At 33.2% G+C, this 19,821-nt stretch overlaps 1 protein-coding gene across 10 annotated transcripts in view; it reads left to right on the top strand.

The window, feature by feature from the left end:
• LOC145268181 (F-BAR and double SH3 domains protein 2-like) overlaps positions 1 to 19,821 on the top strand; it is a 313,479-nt gene that overhangs the window by 60,264 nt on the left and 233,394 nt on the right. For all 10 annotated transcript variants that reach the window (XM_080123409.1, XM_080123410.1, XM_080123404.1 and 7 more), the window contains exon 2: positions 13,699 to 13,796. In XM_080123409.1, the coding sequence (XP_079979535.1) occupies positions 13,699 to 13,796 (98 nt within the window). The remainder of the gene's footprint in view (positions 1 to 13,698; positions 13,797 to 19,821) is intronic.

The raw sequence follows: 19,821 nt of genomic DNA, 5'->3' as shown, positions 1-19,821 counted from the left end.
TGCACCTGCTGATAGGACAGCCTCCTTAGTGGTGAATCCAAGGTTTGGGTCCCTGACTATCAGGCAGATAACGTCAGCCCAGATAAAACGTTTACCTCCAGCACCCTTACTAGTGACATGGCTACAAGTATAGACATAGAAACAGAAACTTTCCGCCACCTCTGTCAATTGAGATATAGAGCAATAGTATAAATGCAAATTTGCAGTTAATTTCGGAAAATTAAAAAAAAAATGCGATGAATTTATTATTCAACAAGGAATACAAAATTCCAAAGTTTTTTCCTTAATCCATGGATTTTCAAACGAATGGCTTATCTCCTCAGAGGAAATGTTTTTTACAAAATAAAGTTTATAAGTGGTCATAAATTTTGCTATTTAGCACTTGAGCCATTTGTTAAAAATCCATGGATTAAAGGGAAAAAATTAAAAATTTTGTATTCTTGTTGAATAACAAATTTGTTGTAAACTTTTTAATTTACCGAATTTAACTACAGATTTGCATTTATTTATTTATTTTTTAAAATTTTCTTCCTTTGAAGATTGTAATGCTGAGTATGGGCAGCCAAACCAGCTGCCAACATTTCCCTGCTTTCTATTGAAACTAGCCGAGAGCTCTTTTTAGTATCCTCGCTGTTCCCTTAAGTACAATTGTTTGGATCTCTTTTGCACTTGGTTCACCAGGAATATTAGTTAGGTAGGACTTCAGGTTCTTCTTCATAAGCCCCGTGGCACCTATAATAACTGGTATGATTGATATCTCTTTAAGATGTATACACACATGTGTGTATATATATATATATATATATATATATATATATATATATATGTGTATATATATATATATATGTATTCTTTTAATTATATATATTTCCATTTCTCCCCCCCCTCTCTCTCTCTGTCCAAAGCTGCCCCTCAACCAAAACCCATTTCTTTTATATCTCCTCTGTGAGAAATGGCAATTTCGTGCTACAATCCGCCTTGTTTTAGCCAGATGGCGCATACACTCTGTCTTCTTATTTTAGCTTTTGTCGACATTTGTCTCACAAGTTTGCCCTGTCCACATGCACATATACAGGCATTTGCTTTATCTCCACCACAGTTTTTATGCAATATTGTAGACAAGTCCACTTTACAAATTTTATCTGAGTGCTGCTTGTAACGATTTCTTTTAATTTATTATTGACTTAAATCTGAACATATGCTGCTTTAAGATGTATTTTTTGCAAAATATTTTATCTTTGCTAATTCTTCTCTGCCAGTTTCAATGGAAATAGGCCTGAGCCAACTTGGTGATTCAGCTGTATTTTAAAATTCTCTACATATTCTTATATTCCCATCAAACTTTCTTACTTGTTTTACAGGTATTCCAATGAACTCACTGCACTTGTTCCTCCATCTCGTGACCAATCTGATTAACATCAAAATCTTACTCATTCACTGTAGAGGTCTCTAGGTGCTGGAAGATTTTCTACTTCAATAGTTCCTTTCGTCCAACCACTTGCCTTTGGAATTCCTTCCCAGCTCTCTGTTTCCCTAATCAAAAATCTGAATCTTATCACAGTATGCTCCAGTGGTAATATGCTTTGTTTGGCACAAAAAATAGTTTTTAAAAAATAAATGGCTGGCCTAACTGCTTTTACTATAATAATTTATTTAATCAACTATCAAAAAAGTGTGTGACCTGTCAGCGCACATTTCAAATAGCTTGGGGCATCGTCTTGATTTAAACTACTGGTTTGTAATCGTGCAACTATTATTATTCAGTTGCAAAGTGTACTGAGTATTCTGATATTATTTAGACTTTTAGAAATTCACTATCACAATAACCTATCTCTGGCCAGGTCTTTACGTATTCCTTTTTCTCTCAAATCTATCTTAATCACATCTTCCAATGTTTCCTTTGCCTTTCCCTGCCAACTTACTCTCTACCTCAACTGGGCTATATCTACTAATCCAAATCTCTCATCCATTCTTTCAATGTGACCAGACCAACGAAGTCTCCCTATTCTATCCAGATTTAATCTTCATCTTTTATTTCTAAAAGGAAAATAATCATTATTCTTTCCGTCTATTTGTAATTTGTTCATTCATTGTTTATTTATTAGAAAATTAATTGAAATGGAAAGCTATATGGACAAACGATGCAGTTTTCAATCACCATTACTGCTATCACGGGTTACCTTGATTACTTAAAAAACCAAAAGAAAAAAGAAAGGAAAATGATAAAAAAAAAAGATGATTTTTTTATTCATTAAATCTTACTTCAATAAATGTAACACGTAAAGCCTGCAGGCTAAATTACTAATTAGAATGGTACTTCTCGATCAGTCGCTCTGTGTTCCTATTTACTTACCCCCCCCCCTCCCCCCCACAAGGGCAAAATTTGACACAAGGTCATTTTTTATGTAGCGGTATCTAGCTCCTGAACCAAAAATACAAAGGCAAGAAACACAAAATGGGGGAAACCGCAATTACATGGACGATTTATAAGATAGGCCAAAGAAATTATAGACATAAACATATCAACATGACCATGAAAAAGACACTTGAACAGAGAAACAGAATCACTATTAACATTTGCATAAAACATGATCAAGTCAAACTACATAAAAGCAAATATAGAAAAATAAACTCAGAAAAACAATAAATGTAGAATTTGTTGACAAAGAGACGAAACGTAAAGCACATTATAAGTTAATGCTAGAAACTAGCCCGAAAGGAAATATAGAAACAGACATCTGTGTGGAAAGGTAGTTCAATGGAAACTGTGCAAATGTTTGCACTTTGAACCTACAGACTATGCCTACACATATAAATCTGTGTCAGTATTAGCTATAAACAAAGTGTTATGTTCTGATATTGCACTTTATTTTTTCTGTCCTCTATATATAACTAGCGGGGGGTAGCCGGCGTTGCCCGGGTGTTTGTAGGTGTGTGTGTTTTTGTGTAAATGAAAAGAGAAATCGTTAGTTGCTTTAAAAAAAAAACCCTGAAGCCTTGACGCGCAGTTAGAAAAAAAAAGTGCGACGTTTAACGGCAGGTGCCCGTTTTTGACGAGAACTTTGAGTGCGGGACAGTGTTTTATTTGCGCGAGTCTGCTCACTTCTTTTTTTATATGAAAAAGCTTAATGCATATGCGGCAGTCGAAAATTGTTGAATATCTAACGTTTCAAAATCGGGCAAATTAAATAGAGAGGCAACTACCGTTGTTAAGTCGTGGATATTATCATTTAGACGCGATATAAAAAGTTTTAAGAAGTTGTGAGGCGACCGATCGGTTCTCTGAAAAAAGCCTTTCTTGGGCATACACAAAAAGCGAACATACATACATACATTTTCGCTTTTATATATATAGACTAGCGAGGGGTACCTGGCATTGCCCGGGTGTTTGGAGGTGTGTGGGGGTTAAAAAAAAAGTAAGTATGAGGATCAAACCCGAACCGTTAAGGCAAAGTTGTAAATTAAAGTGTGAAAAAAAAAAGTGCAACATTAACCATTGGGCCACCGCGAGATGCTAACGGAAACATGTTTGAATTCATTTAATTACTTGGATTTGGCAGGTGCCTGTTTTAATGAGTTAATGAGGTCAAGTTTGACTGCAGGATAGTACCTTCATTTACTGCTGAACGCTTCCCCCCCCCCAAGATGTTATAGGAAAAAGACTAACCCACATGCGGCGAGCGACAAATATTGAATATTTATCTTCCCGAAATCGAGCAAATTAAATAGACAGGCGAGCTTTGTTGTTAACTGTGAGATATTACGATTTATATGTGATATAAAAAGTTTTAAAAAGTTGTGAAGCGAGCGACCGCTTCTCTGAAAAAAGCCTTTTGTAGACACACAGAAAAAGCGAACACACATACATACATACATTTTCGCTTTTATATTTATAGATGGAGAAATATAAGGTAATTTTTATTTTTATCAAAATCCAGAGTGCGCTTTTTTGGAGAAGATGGATTTTTCTCATATATATTGACACAGCAATTCAAAGCACAATTTGGACGGCTTTTGTTGATGTGTAAGTTTCCACCACACTTTCCGTACATAACAATGGAAGCATGTTTTTAATTTATGGAATTGAATTGCAAAAAAATCAAATATGGGGGCCTACATTTTTTGTACAGCTTCGAAATCTTAGAGTTAATAGACTGAGAAATCAAAAATAAAAACAAAATTACAACTAATAATTTTCACCAAACGAATTAAAATTTATTATTCAATCGACTTGTATGCTGTTAATGTTCTGAAACTGTTTACAAATTTTTTTTTCAAAATAAGTTAAAGTATCACAAAGTTGAATACCATATTTGATGTTTACTGCATTTGAAAAAGAGATATTAAAGAAATTTTATTTTGAAAAAAAATAAAAAAGAAGAAACCTCAATTGACGCAGTGGAACGTGATGAAACTGATATCATTTTAAACCTCAATCTTTTGGACGACAATTATCAAAAAATTGTCCCAAAACATTTATTCCTTCACCCTCAACTGAGCAGTTTGATACAAGAGGGTCGCTTTTTTGCCGACATTTTACCAAATCATCGCCTTCTTTTCAATTGACTAGGCTCAATGTTCGGAACATCCAGTCAGGCGATTTTTTCTCTTTCGCATATGTGTTCGAGCCTGCCTGCCTACTACCACTTTATTTTAGCACCTCTGCTTACTATTGTTTTGATCCCCCACCCTGTACTACCACTTTTTTTACACCTCCCCAGGGTTCCTTATTACAACACCTACACCTACACACACCCAGGCATCTCCGCTACTGTTGTTTTGACTCCCCCCCTCCGGGGTCCTTACTACACCACCTAAACACCTGGGCAATGCCGGGCTCCCCTTCTAGTCTTTTCTATATATATAAAAGGCAAAAGCGGCGTGCGCATTTTTGTATGTCCAGCAAAGCCTTTTTTTTGTGGAGGTTCTTCGGGGGGGGGTACTATTCTTTAGAACTTTTTATATACCCCCTAGATCGTAATATCTACGATTTGCGAACGGACGTTGTGTCTAGATTCATCTTGATCAACTTTTATAAAATTTGTGCTATTCTATTCTGTCACATGTTTGTTTGGCTTTTTAGTATAAATGAAGTGAAGCTAATTAAAGTGAAAGTAGTTCCTTGACTTTCCTGCCAGGGATGTCCAAAAAACAATGAGCTTTAATGAATGCGGTGAAAACCCATCATATCAGACAATTGGCTTTCATATGGACACTCCCCTTTTTAATCTTGGGGAAACAAAACCAAAAAACTTGCAGCCAAAGTTAATTTCATTCCCCTATGTTTGACCTTATTACACACCTGTGTGAACTCATTCACTTAACTTTTTAATCATTTAATTTCAACCGTTCTCAATTCCGCTGCCCTCGTTGCTTCGTGGTAAGTGAACACACTTTTTTCCGCCTTCGCCTCAAGGCTTCGGGTTCGAGCCTACCTGCCTACCAAAACTTTTTTTTTTACACCTCGAAACACCCAGACAACACCGTGCACCCTTGCTAGTTTATACATAAAGGGCAAAATGTGTGTGTGTTTATATGTCTCGCAAAAATTTTCAACACAATTAACAGATCCTGACCATTTCGGTATTGTTTTGAAGCTCAATGTCTTGGCCGACAAATATTGAAAAATTGGCGAAAACATTCATTCCTCACCCTCAACTGAGCAGTTTTGTACAAGGAGGGGTCGCTTTTTTTGCTGACATTTTAGCAAGTCATTGTTTTCTTTTTGATTGACTATGCTTAATTTCAAAGTTCTGAACTTTCGGTTGGATGACTAAGACATCACGTTTTTTAAACCTTTCTTTTCTCCTTCGTGTTATGGGTTTGAACCTGCCTGCCTACTACCCCTTTTTATTTTTTTATCACCTCTGTCTGCTATTGTTTTGACCTCCCCCCCTCGGTACTATCACTTTTTACCCCCCCCCCTCCTGGGTTCCTTACTACACCAGATACACATACTCGGGCACCCCCGCTACTGTTGTTTTGACCCCCACCCCCTGGGTTCTTACTACACCAGCTAAACACCCATGCAACGCTGGGCACCCCCGCTAGTATTACATAAATACAAGTGTCGATCTAGGGATCGATCCTTAGAGATATATTATTCTTGATCTTTATAAATAATACAATCGTGTCTTATTGAAGTGTATTTGCTGATGACACTCGATTCTATTTCCGATACAAGAGTAAATCGAATGCCAACTCATTCAAGACAATGGCTGAATCCTTAGAAAACGACCTTCAGTTTGTAGTAGAATGAGGCCAACAAGGATGGTCACATTTGAGACTACCGCAACAAACTATTTTCTTTTAACAACTATAAGGAACTATTGCAACTGCAGATTATTATGACCGTTAGCACTCTTCTCGAAAGCCCAACATTCAAACTCCTTGGACTAATATTCTCAGGCAACATGAGCTGGAATCAGTATATTGAAGATCTTGCCAAGTCTGCTACAAAGAAAGTTGGTCTCTCTATAGCACTAGAAAACGTCTTGCATGTGTATCTGTACATCAGTATCCTGTATCTCTACAAAGACACCATTCGACCATGAATGCAGCATTGTTGTCACATCTAGGCTGGTGCATCAATTACTAACCTCGCCCTAATTTCTAACCTAATAAATCCCACACTGTCTGCCAATCTTCTGCTCTCGTAGCATCGTTGCAGAGTTGAATTCCTGTGTCTGTTTTACAAGTACATCCATAGAATGTGCTCCAGTGAACTCACTGAATTTGTACCCACCTTACTAGCAGCAAAATTCCACCCCTTCAATGTGAAGTTTCCTAGATTCTGGTAAATTCTCTACTCTAGATTCTTTCCTTCGACCACTTGCTTCAACATTCTTTCTCAGCTTCCCACCAAGGCTGCCTCTCTCCTTCTCTTCTCCAAACGACTTAATCTGTTCCCTATAACGATAGCCTCTTATGCTTTAGTGTAAACATGCCTTGTTTGAGGCGAATAAGAGATAAAAAAAAATTAATTTAAATCGAATTTTTATTTTAATTCTAAAAATCTATAAACATTCTTAAAAAAACATTTTAAACATGAAAATACTCATTATTATTATTTATTATCCAAGTCTTTCACCCGGGCAACATTGGGTAAAAACAGCAATTAATTTAAACATTCAGAAACATTGGATTCGTGAAAACTGATAAACAAGTTGATATACACTGGCTATAATATGCATACACATATGCTTCAGATAATTTGATCTTTTGTTCCAACTAATTTTATGGGGGTGGGGTAAATTTCCTCATTCACCTCGAATTACAAAAGATAGTTAAATGTGTCTAAACAAAATCACAGGTATGATGGACAGTTATTTTACTGACAAAAAAAAATAAAGATATAAATAAATAAAGAAAGAAAGAAAAAATCCATTTCTTTAAAAAGAAACACTCTGGATTAGGGGGAAATGGCAGTGAGTTGACACCTAAATATTCTAAGTTTTGAAAATGACTTCAAAATAAAAAAAAATACTGTTAGAAAATCACCCAAATGCCGAAAAAATAACCCAGAATGGTGAAAGAGAAGATGAACCAGAACAAATAATTGGAAAAAAAAGAAAAGAAAAGAACATTAAACAGTCTCAAGATAGCTATTCCTTAAAGTAGAAAATATAGATTTAGCAAAATATTGAAAGTATTTTATTTCTTTTTAAATTTATATTTGGTTTAATTATTGTTATTTAATGTTATTTAATGTTAATCAATGTTATTTAATGTTGCCTTGTAGGATTATACGTTTTAATCAATACATTATTTAATATTAATTAGTACTATTTTTGTAAGTGTAAATATATTGATAACATAAACTAAAAGCAATATTTTTCAAAAGTGCTCAAAACGTAAGTCATTTATAAATAAAATTAATAATGCACAATGGATGAAAGAAGATTTTACTTTTATTTGATATAACAATGGGACGTTAGATTCTGCTAATTGTTCGTTGTAGGACTTACCTTTATTGAAGCTTATTGAATCAGGTGTAATTAATGTTAGATTATAGAACTGTATATAACTGACGCGATGGTTATAATTAGAAATACTACTAAATCTGAATCTACTATAATTTAAAAGTTTATGCACAAAACTTTGAAAATAGAGAGAAAGAGAGAGTTCCCTATACTCTAAAACGACTAGGCCAACTTTTTTGAAATTTCACATAAATGTACTTTATGTGCCTGGGGGTATTTTTAGATAGGTTTTGTATTAGAATGCCTCCAATAAACATTAAAAATTGTTAATAGAAAAAATCCAATTAAAAAAGAACAGTCCTATTTTGACTAAAGTTAACATCCTTATACAGTCTAAAATCACAAGTGCATTTTAGAAGTTTTGTCACAGCACAAGCAGAAGGGCCTGGCATATAAAACCAACAGTAGATTCTATAATAAGACAGGGGCGCGTTTGAAATAAATGTTTCTGTTTAGAACACAACTGAACCATGATACTTGACTTTTGCTTTTTAAACTTTAATTCAAGCCATTATTTTATAAGATCAAAAGTAGGTTCTCTAGGTGCAATGTAGATTACAATGTATTGTGTCCTAAGCCATTGCGGGGAGGCATCTGAAACTTCTGATTTGATGACAATAAACGTATTGGAAGTGCAGAATATTCATTAATTCTCGTTCAATCCTGGGCAGCGATGGGTCTCCCTGCTAGTATATATATATATATATATATATATATATATATATATATATATATATATATATATATATATATTAGGAGGTACATTTGGTAAAAAAAAAAAAACAGAAAAAAACAGAGAAAGTGCTCAATACTTTGTTTTTTATTATTTCGACCTCGAAGGTTTTTTTGCTTAAATCATTACAAATTGTTTGATGCTCTTTTTTGCGATAAATACGTATAACTTTTCGTGGGTTTTTTTTCCCCCTTCCATTTTTCTCAAAATTCTCCATACCGAAGCAGAGCAGGGTATACTGTTAATTTTGTTTTTATATAAGCAGTATTGTGTTGCTACACAATCATCAGTAGTAATCTACTGATTCCTTTCAATGAAGTGTGATAGCCTGAAGAGGTCCCTAGTTACTAGATACTAGAAGACCGAAACATGCTCATGACAAGGTTCTTTCAAAGAACCCGGGGTGACCTGGATGAGGTCTCTGTCCTCTCTTGTGAATTGTACAATCACTCTGTTTACACTAGAAAGGGATATTGAAAGATCCCCTGCTATTTTGCGTCGACTAAAACCACCTTCATGTTTATTCATGATTCATCCTCACAGAAATTCTGATAGGTTTGATGCTCTTTTGGTTCATGGCATGCTTCGCTGTTGTCAGATGCAATTTTAATGAGATACTTATAGTTATTTCAGCACCATTCTTTGCAGATGTAAATATAAATAAGCATATATTAATCTTAGGAAGAATATTTATCTCAGGGTTTATTCTTTTCTGTCATGTCTGTAAATATATAATATATATAATATAAGCCTTACAAATTCTCATGCGATTAAAATACGGAATATTTTGTGTAGCTTAATTGCCATATATATTTACATAACTTACTACCTAGCTCTACCTATGTATAGAGCACGGTTGAAGTAAATATTGAAAAATTTATGCATAAAATTATACTTCGTATATATATATATATATATATATATATATATATATATATATATATATATATATATAATAAACTCCTAAACTAATTAACTGATCATTATGAATTTTAAACCATAACTGCAAGAACCAGAATCATTTAATGGATTTGGATCAAGCAAATACATAATACATATCTGTAAATAGGTAGATGTGATCCAGACATGTGAAGACCAAAATTACGACTAAATAATAATAATCACCAAGAAAAACTTTAGTGAAAAATTTCTTAGTAATGTTTAGCATATATATATATATATATATATATATATATATATATATATATATATATATATATATGCTAAACAAATAAAATAAAATAGTGAAAAATTTCTTAGTAATGTTTAGCATATATATATATATATATATATATATATATATATATATATATATATATATATATGCTAAACATTACTAAGAAATATTTCTTAGTAATGTTTAGCATATATATATATATATATATATATATATATATATATATATATATATATATATATATGCTAAACATTACTAAGAAATTTTTCACTAAAGTTTTTCTTGGTGATTATTATTATTTAGTCGTAATTTTGGTCTTCACATGTCTGGATCACATCTACCTATTTACAGATATGTATTATGTATTTGCTTGATCCAAATCCATTAAATGATTCTGGTTCTTGCATGTATATATATTACAACGCAGCTTACAATAATTGATTTATTTCCATCAAAACAAAAGAACAAAAGTATGAAAGAACTAAATTCACACAAAAAAATCACTTTAACATGAATTAGGCACATTTTTGATGTTTCAAAAATTGTTATATTAACTACTTGATGACAGAAAATATAATGACATATAAAACACTAAAAAATCAATATTTTACAAATGAAATAGTTTATAAACAAATTAATTTTTTGAAAAACAATTGTGATAATTTTTGCAAATTTTGTGATACTTGTTACATGTAAAATTTCTTTTACAAAAGTGAAAAAAATACTTATTCCTTCATGATACGATCATGCATATTATACTGAGTTTTGAAAATAAAAATCAACTTACATTAGCAAGAACGTAAAACCAATAAATATATGTAAAAAACATGAAATATTCTGCTAGAAAAATAATGCATTATCAATATAGATTATGCTGTCATGAATATTGCATAAACATTTTTATCTTATAATAATATAATAAGATAATTCCAAAATTTTTAGTGCTGGTTGTTTTTTTGTTTTTGTCATTATTGTTGTTATTGTTGTTATTTTTCTTTTTCTCTTTCTTTTTGTCATTTTTTATGAATTTTACCTTTTCATATTAATTTTCAACTTATATTTGCCAAGGTGTTCAACCAATCAATATTCTCTGTTATCCCTACATTAAAATGCTCCTTGTTGCTAAGCAACTTATTTTCCAGCATACACAATATCTATATGGATTTCTTATCAATTTGATGCATAAATTGGTAATTATCGATTCTGATACATTTTTACATTAAATAAAATATATATAATGTTATTTTATTTGGTTTTAACTATTATTTTAGCAAAATGTCCGCCACCAGTCCACACATTTTCATTAGCTTTACCAGATTTATGGAACTTTGTGGCTGACTATTGATTTTCGGTTCAATGTTGATCTTGTAACTGTAGGTGGAGTAAACGACAATCAAATCATGTTTTCAGTCAGTACTGGATCATGTCTGCCAGGCCTCAAGTATTTGCAGATCATTCTTTACATTTGCAGTTACTGGTTCACTGTTCTTGATAAACACGTTGACACTGAAAGCAATCCAATACGCATACAGCTAATGTGTAGAGGTCTTGTGATGCTTTGGTGATGCCCGATGCTAACTTCTTGATTGTACAAAATGTTTCAGCACTTAATTCCTAAAACTGAGAAATATTAAGAAAGGGAAATAATTTGAATATGGTTGAATGCTTCTTCCCCGATGGATGCCGGGAGACACTGCTCTGTCACCTCCCTCTCTCTATACACCACCGCCTACGCATAAGAGTAAACTTAAAAAAATGTTATATATTGAAAAATAAATATACTTTTTTCACTTTTATTAAATGTACAAACTAGTGATGGGATGATTCCAATATTTTTCTCGATTCCAATACAATTACCAGTTTCGTTTTAAATTTCCAATTCCAATACAGTTACCGATTCTGATACAATCACCGATTCTGTTTTAAATTCCTGATTTCGATACAGTTACCGATTCTGATTCCATTCTTTTTAAACCGCTAAACATTTAGCTAAAGAGTTGTTTATGTTTTTTTAAATTTCTGGATTACCATGTAATATGTGCATATATCTTTGAAAATGTAAAAATACACTTGGAAGAGGGAAAAATTTAGTTTTACTGGTAGTTCAAAATTAATAAATATTCATCATTTTATCAGCAATGGTAAACTAAGTTTTAAATGAAAACAATAAAAAAAGAACAAAATAAAAATATAAATAAAATAATGGTAAAATAAAAACAAGTAAAGCATGACTGGTCCCTCATGACTGCAAAGTGAACGAGGTATAAAAAAGATGACAAGTTCAGCATTTGCCCCCCACCCCCCATTTAGCCCAAAAGTCCCCAGGGGACGTCAAATCCGGGTGAAAATGAACAAACGATGCGGTTTTAGGCCTTAACATATGTAAATTTGAGTTCTGCACCATTCAAAAAAAAAAAAAAAAATGACCAAGTCGATCATTCGCCCGCTCTCCCCACTCCAAAAGTCCCCAAGGCCTTAACATATTTAAATTTGAGTTCAGCACCATGCAAAACTGCTAATAAATAGACATACATAGAAAATTTTGGACAAATATGGTAAAATAGTCCAAAAAATGGAGTGTTTTTATTAGCCCTAAAAGAGCCCCTGCGACACACACACCCAGGAGTTATCGCAAAGTATAAACAAACAAAATTATATAGAAATCAGTTACAACTTTTCAGAAAGTTTTATAAAAATCCAAGGCATCAATTTTTGTTTCATAAGCACAAAAGTGTCAATTTTAGCCATTTTAACTCGAAAGGCATCCCTGGGGGGGGGGGGCCAGAGTTTTCCTGGAAAATCTGTTCTGTTACTTTTTTACTGATATCATGTTTAATGTTTGTGCAAAATTTCAAAAAATTCCAAGGCATAGTTATTGACAAAAGTGTGGGCAGACGGACGGACGAACGTTGGTCCGTTCGTCTGTCCACATTTTTTCTCGGGGGACTAACAATTAAAAGGATCGTTTTTATCATCGGAAAACAGGTACATTTTTTCTGATTCTAATATGGATTCCAATACACAAAAAAGTTTCGATTTTTCTGATTCCCATTTCTGATTCTGATTAATCGTCTCAACACTAGTACAGGCATAGTAGCTAGACATAAGAATCAGAATATAATATGAAAATTGGAAGGTGTACAAAGAAAATAGGTTGAATTATAAAAACAAGGACCTAATATGTAATATTCGTTGAAATTCTGAGGGTTAATTACTTTATTATGATATTTGAAGTGTTATTTCTAAATATGTGACACAATGTTTTGGAATGTTTTAGTTTTTTTAATTGATAATTATATACAGATTGGTCTACTGTTTTCATCTTAGAACGTATTCTTAATTCTTGCTTTATTTTCAGAATAACAGTAGTTTTACTATAATGTGTTTCTTTTTTTTTTTTTACTATAATATGACTTTTATCAAATTACTTTTGACTATACTGTGACCTTTTTTTATAATAATGTGATTTTATTTTACTTTAATGTGACTTTAGTTTACTATAATAAAACTTTTTTACTGTAATGTGACGTTTTTATGAAATTTTTCTGGGCTATGACTTTTTACTATTAAGTTTTTTGATCTCCTGGGTTGTTTTATAATAATGTGCCTATTTTTTTTTTTACTATAATGTGAGTTTTATTATTATGTAACTATTTATAAATTTTTTCTATGTCCTGGGCTATTTTACTATAATGTGACATTTTGTTACTATAATGTGACCTTTTTTACTATAATGTAACCTTTTTATAAATTTTTTCTATGTGGCGACATTTTTTACCATAATGTAACTTTTGTTTTTTCTTCAGGTAAAACATGCGTCTGCACTGAAAGTTATTCATACTGAACAACTGCAGAAACTTCAATCAAAGCACCAGCAAGAAGTTGAGCTTTTAGAAGACATAAGGTACAGCACATATTCTTTTTTTCTTGTAGTTTTTATGTAAGAACAACGTTCTCTCTAAATAATCTGTTAGTAAATATAAATATATATTTATATTATTGGTTATATTGGGTTTTTAGGATTATATAATTTGAACTGATTTGCTGGTTTTTATGTTTTGAGTTAATCTTCTATTCTATATATTTTAAGTTTATCTGTGTTTTGCTCTGCTAGTCTCTATTTTTTGAACTAATGTACTGGTTTGAGCTGACCTATTAGTCTCTAAGTTTTGAACTGGTTTGCTGATCTCTATGTTTTTGAACTGATCTGCTTCTCTTTTATTTATGTGTTTTTTAATCTAATTTACCGATTTTTGTGTTTTGAGCTGATTTGCTGATCTCAATTGTCCTCACCCAAAGTGGTCCTTTTTGGGGAATTGGATTTTCCCTACATTAAAAAACTGACATAGTGTCTTATTCCTCTCTGCCAAGGAAACAAATAAATAAGGACATTTATGGAAATAAATTGGAGTAACTTTTCTTTAACTCCATTAAGACACACCAAGTATCTCTCAAAATCAATCATTTATAACGCCTGTGTACTCTTACTCCAAGCCCTAAACCTCTTATGAAACATCCTGTTCTAATTTTTTAATTTCTATGAATTGTAAGTTATAAATAAAATAAAATATTATATTCATTTTTAAGGATATTAAACGTGATTTCACAATAATATTGTATTGTATGTATGTATATATCTTCTATTCTATCTATCTATCTTCTGTATATATATATATATATATATATATATATATATATATATATATATATATATATATATACACACACACACACATATATATATATATATATATATATCTTCTATATATATATATATATATAATAAAATATGAACCTTTATTCCAGTGTAGGAAAAAAGTTATAGCTTTGCAAACACAGATGCCACATATAAATTCAATATGATCAGACTACTAGCCTAGGTTTTGCACATATTATCCATTGGTTTCATTCGTTATCATAAATTCTTATAATAATTCTTAGGAGAATTACATTTTAAAACAAGTCAAATTTAACGGTGGTAGCACGATTTTTACTGACTAATTATTTTCTCCTCCCCCTCTCCTCAATATAACCGATAACTTTTTTACATTTGGCACATTTTTAAGCACCAGCGCTGTTCGTGTTTACCTTCTTCTGATACATTTCACATTAAATCTTTTATTTATGTTCCTTGAAATAACAACCACTCCCTACAAAAGTTCTGGTAATTACTCACAATTTCATTCATTGTTTGGATACATTCATCAGATTAAGTGAGTATTGGAATAAGGCAATTTCGAACAGTTAATAACATCTCTCACGAACTAATCAAAATGGCCTCATCCAACAACAAACATTCAAATACTTTATAAAACTAACAAGACCTACTTTATTCACCATAAACCTAAATACTGGCCTTTTTTTAAATATAAATCTATAATTTAATAACATGCAAATACAAACCAATGTTATTTACACATTGTGCAATTTAAAACTATTCTGTAAAAACAGATATTAGAGCAGTCGTCATTAATGCAGTAATCCAGGATTGCATAGAAATTAGAATAGAGTGTTCCTTGCTTTGCTCAAGCTGTGAACAAAACATCCACTAAGGCCTGATAGTAGCCACCAGCATCCACCAGAGTCCGTCAGTCCACCAATGTCTGCTAGATCCTCACAGTGCCAGCCAGGGCCACCTATGCCCATCAGAGCCTTCATATTCCCATAAGTGTCTGCCAGTGCTCTGAGGTGACAGTAGCCAACTTAAAAGAGCAATGATCATCATGAAACTTTTTTTTTTATATGATTTTTTTGAATGATAGTCCTCGCCACTTAATGACAGTGCCCAATAATTGAAGACAGGTGATTTATTTGCTAGTTCTAGTCAGTGCCTGCCCGTTTCCAGAAGTGACAGTAATCACTTGAAAATCACTGCTAATCACCATCATAACCACCAGTAACCACTTGAAAACACCACTAACTGCCAATGACCACCAATACCCGCCACAGGCATCCAATGGCAGCCAGTGGATGCCAGTGCCCAACAATGCCTAACAGTTGAAAGCAGACAGTTTCAGTTCAGTCCAGTTGACGCCATGGCATTTCGAAGCTAAATGGTTCTCATCAGAAGGAGAAGGGCCAGAATTATACAAAATATAGATAAAACTGGCGTAATAACGTTTATATCGGTGACGAAACTGAATAAGAAATTAAGAAATATTAAAAGGTGGTATAAAATATAAGGTAATAACCGTTGAAAAAATAAAAAATAAAATGTATAATATTACACTTATAAATAATATAACTAGTAGGAAGGAGATAAGTATACTAGAAGAGGAAGGAAGGAATATGAAAATAAAAAACGAAAGGGTAGTATATGAGTAAGTAATAATAAAAAGAAAAAAGAAAAAGAAAATAGGGTTAACTATGAAGTAATGGAGTCATTAAAAAAGAGCAAACAGTAAAACAAAAAGGAAAAGATAATGAAGAGGAAGAAGAAAGTGAAGAGAGTAAGAATGGAGACAGAAAAATGCAAGAAAGTGATACAGAAATACATCTTTTTCTATGATATAAAAGGCAAAATGTCTGTGTGTGTGTGTGTGTGTTTATATGTGTGTGTGTGTGTGTGTGTGTGTTTGTATGTCTGCCAAAAACTTTCGACACACACAACCAACACTGACAAAATTGGTATCATTTGAAAATTGGCCAAAAACATTAATTCTTTGACTGTCAACTAGGCTGTTTTTTACAAGTAGGGGGTCAGTTTTTTCATCGACATTTTTGCAAAGTCATCATACACTTTACAATGACTAACCTTATTTCGAATGCCAGCGATGTCGTATGTCACAGTGGGTGCAGGGACTAAGCAGTTGGCTTATTTTTTACCTTCATTTCCTCCTTCGCATTACAGGTTCAAGCCTGCCTGCTTACTATTTTTTTTATGCTCACATGGGTACTCGCTAATTAAACTAAAACTATGTTTAAAAGGCTTATTTTGCAACGTTATGAGGTCATATGCACTGATGGCTGTGTGGGCAAAAACGTTTGCCAGTAACTTTTTGTCTTCTTCCCCTCTTTTGCGTTTCATGTTCGACCCCGGCCACGACGGCTCATATTTTTTTTTCGGTCACACAGGGACACCCTGCTATTTTGATTGTAAGAAAAGTTGTTTTTATTTTAATGGGGGTTCCAGCGCATGGGCAATGCCGGGCACCCACCCGCCGGTATGCAGTCATCAAAAAGTGCTCAATATACAAAGAATAACTTCTTCTCTTCATATCCCTTTGTCTTATACTTCTTTTTGAGGGAGGGGGCAATTACATTTTCGTGTTTTTATTATTTTTAGTAGGATAACCGTATCTTTTATTTTTGAAATTGTTGTGAGGGTATCGACGTTTCCTACAATAGAGTTGACATTTAATAATAAAAAAGTGCTCAATGTCCTTAGTATATTAGATGTGTCCAAACAGAATTTCATGTGGACTCGGGCAACCCCGGGTATCTCTGCTAGTATATAAAACAATCTGAGGGTAAAGAAAGAAGGATCCAAAGCTGAAATAATCTAGATTAAAAAATTCATGCCATGACCTAAAGAGGTTTTTTCTTTCTTTTTCTCTTTTTTTATTCACCTTTACAAGGTACACATCGCCATTTGAACCTAAGGTACTACTATTTGGGACAATGCCTAGGAAAGATTAATAAGATGTTGATTTACATTACATTTAAACTTCTACATATTAGTACAGCCAGGGAAACAAGTAGCGGAAAAGGAATTCCAAAGTTTAGATGTTTGAGGGAAGAAACTATTAAAATAGAAAGAATTCTGGCATTTAGGGACCACAACAGTGAAAGGGTGAGATTTTGTTGCTAAACGGGTTTGTCGGGAATATGTATGTCGAGGGGACACAAGTGCAACTAGTTCATCAGAGCACATTCTATTAAAATACTTGCAAAACAAGCACGTTGTGACAATAACAACCAAGTTTTTTTTTTAATCAATTTTCACCCCAAACAAGGCACAGTGCCACTTTGAATTAGGGGGCTACTATCGAGGACATAAGTTGCAGGGGCATTATGAAGGGAGATGAGTAGCAAGATGTTTGTTATGCATGTTAGTACAGTTGGGAAAGCAGAATCCCGGAAGGGGGCTCCAAAGTCTAGCATTTCTGGGGAAGAAACTATTGGAGTAAAAGGCTTTCTTACTTACTTTCTTAATCTCTCTACTGTGAAGGGGTGGAACTTAGCTGCTTGTCAGGTTTGTTGAGGGTAATCACGTCGAGGGCGCACAAGTGTTTGTATTTCGTCAGAGCATTCGCCATTAAAATACTTGTAGAACAAGCAGAGGGATGCAACATTTCGTCGATGGGACAGAGGCTGAAGCTTAGATGACAGTTCAGGACCTTTCAGGTTGGCGACTCTTTTTTGAACCCTGTCCAGGAGTGAGAGATAAGCAGCAGATGCACCAGCCCAAATGTGACAACAGTACTCCATACATGGGCGAATGATAGCCTTATAGAAGTACAGGATACTTTCAGGCACAAGTAGTTTTCTAGCATAGAAGAGAGAGCCTACCTTCTTTGCAGCACCTTGGCAATGCTCTCAATGTATCTATTCCAGTTCATATTCCCTGTAAACGTTAGGCCAAGGAGTTTAAAGGAAGTAGTTTCAAGTAATGTGTTCTTGGCCATTGCTATTGGTGGTAGAGAAGGTTTCTTGTAGTTATTGAAGGAAACAAGTTTAGTCTTGGCAGCATTGAATGTGACCATCCATTTTTGTCCCCATTTCACTACAGATTAGAGGTCATCCTCTAGTGTTTCTGCCATTTCCTTAGATATGTGTTCATTTGTTTTCCCCTCGTGCCTGTTATAGAGAGTGATGTCATCAGCAAATATACCCATCTCTGAAAAAATTTTATCAGTGGGGTCATTTATGAATATCAGGAATAGGGAGAGGCTAGTGGTAGATGCACCAGCCCAAATGTGGCAACAATACTCCATGCATGGGCGAATTTTATTTGTCATAGATATTGCTGGTTGGAGAGGCATCTTGTAATTGTTAAATTGTTAGTCTTACTAAGGATTTGTATATATAAAAAGTGAAATATAATTGAAAAAAGTCATATTTCCATATATATATATATATATATATATATATATATATATATATATATATATATATATATATATATATATTATTATTATTATTATTCATGTAAATACAGTCATATCTTACTACGATGTGCAGACCGTTTCAATCATATTTGATTTCATCAGGCAAGAAAAATTAAAAAAGTTCCAAACCTTTTCAAATTTTGAGGAGAGAAAATACGCCATAACTGGCATGAAGCAACGCTAAGGTTCTTATGAGTTAAATTGATTACAAAAATCAAATTTCCATTAAAGAAGGGGCGGGGCAAAAAGATAGTTTTAGGGAAATGTTAGAGAGAGTGATAAAGAGGGAGGGGTAGTATAAAGATATAGATAGAGGGAGTGATTGATTGAGATTGTCGGACTGACTTCCTCATCTTGGTTGTTATTGTCACAACGTTTCGGCTGTTTTGCCCTCCGGCCTTCGTCAGGTGTTTTGTATCGAACTGGGGAACCGTTTGTTAGGAGTCTCGAACCCAACCCTTTATTATTATTACGGGGGTACCGTGTTCGGACTCCAGCTAGGCTCTGGGACATAGTTGCTGATTCTTTGTTTTGGATGTTACTTTTTTTCACTGCCTTCGTTCAGGATTGAACTCAGCACCTTTGGGTAACTGTAAACTTTGATACAACGTCTAGGACCACTCGGCCATGAAAAACAGTTGGCATGGTGTCAAACTACGATATTAACACTATTATAATTCAAGTTCAACTATAGAAAGAAAGTTTAACTAAATTGGGCCATCCTGTCTATCAATAAAACACGACGTCTTTCGTTTAATTTTTTATTCATTTATTTTCTTATTTTATTTATTTATTTATCTATTTATTTAATTATATCTT

The sequence above is a fragment of the Euprymna scolopes genome, chromosome 43, assembly GCF_053919585.1.
Source record: "Euprymna scolopes isolate OS-2025 chromosome 43, ASM5391958v1, whole genome shotgun sequence".
Lineage (NCBI taxonomy): Eukaryota > Metazoa > Mollusca > Cephalopoda > Sepiida > Sepiolidae > Euprymna > Euprymna scolopes.
Note: the sequence above shows the minus strand (reverse complement) of the source record. Positions and strands in the feature narration are given on the sequence as shown.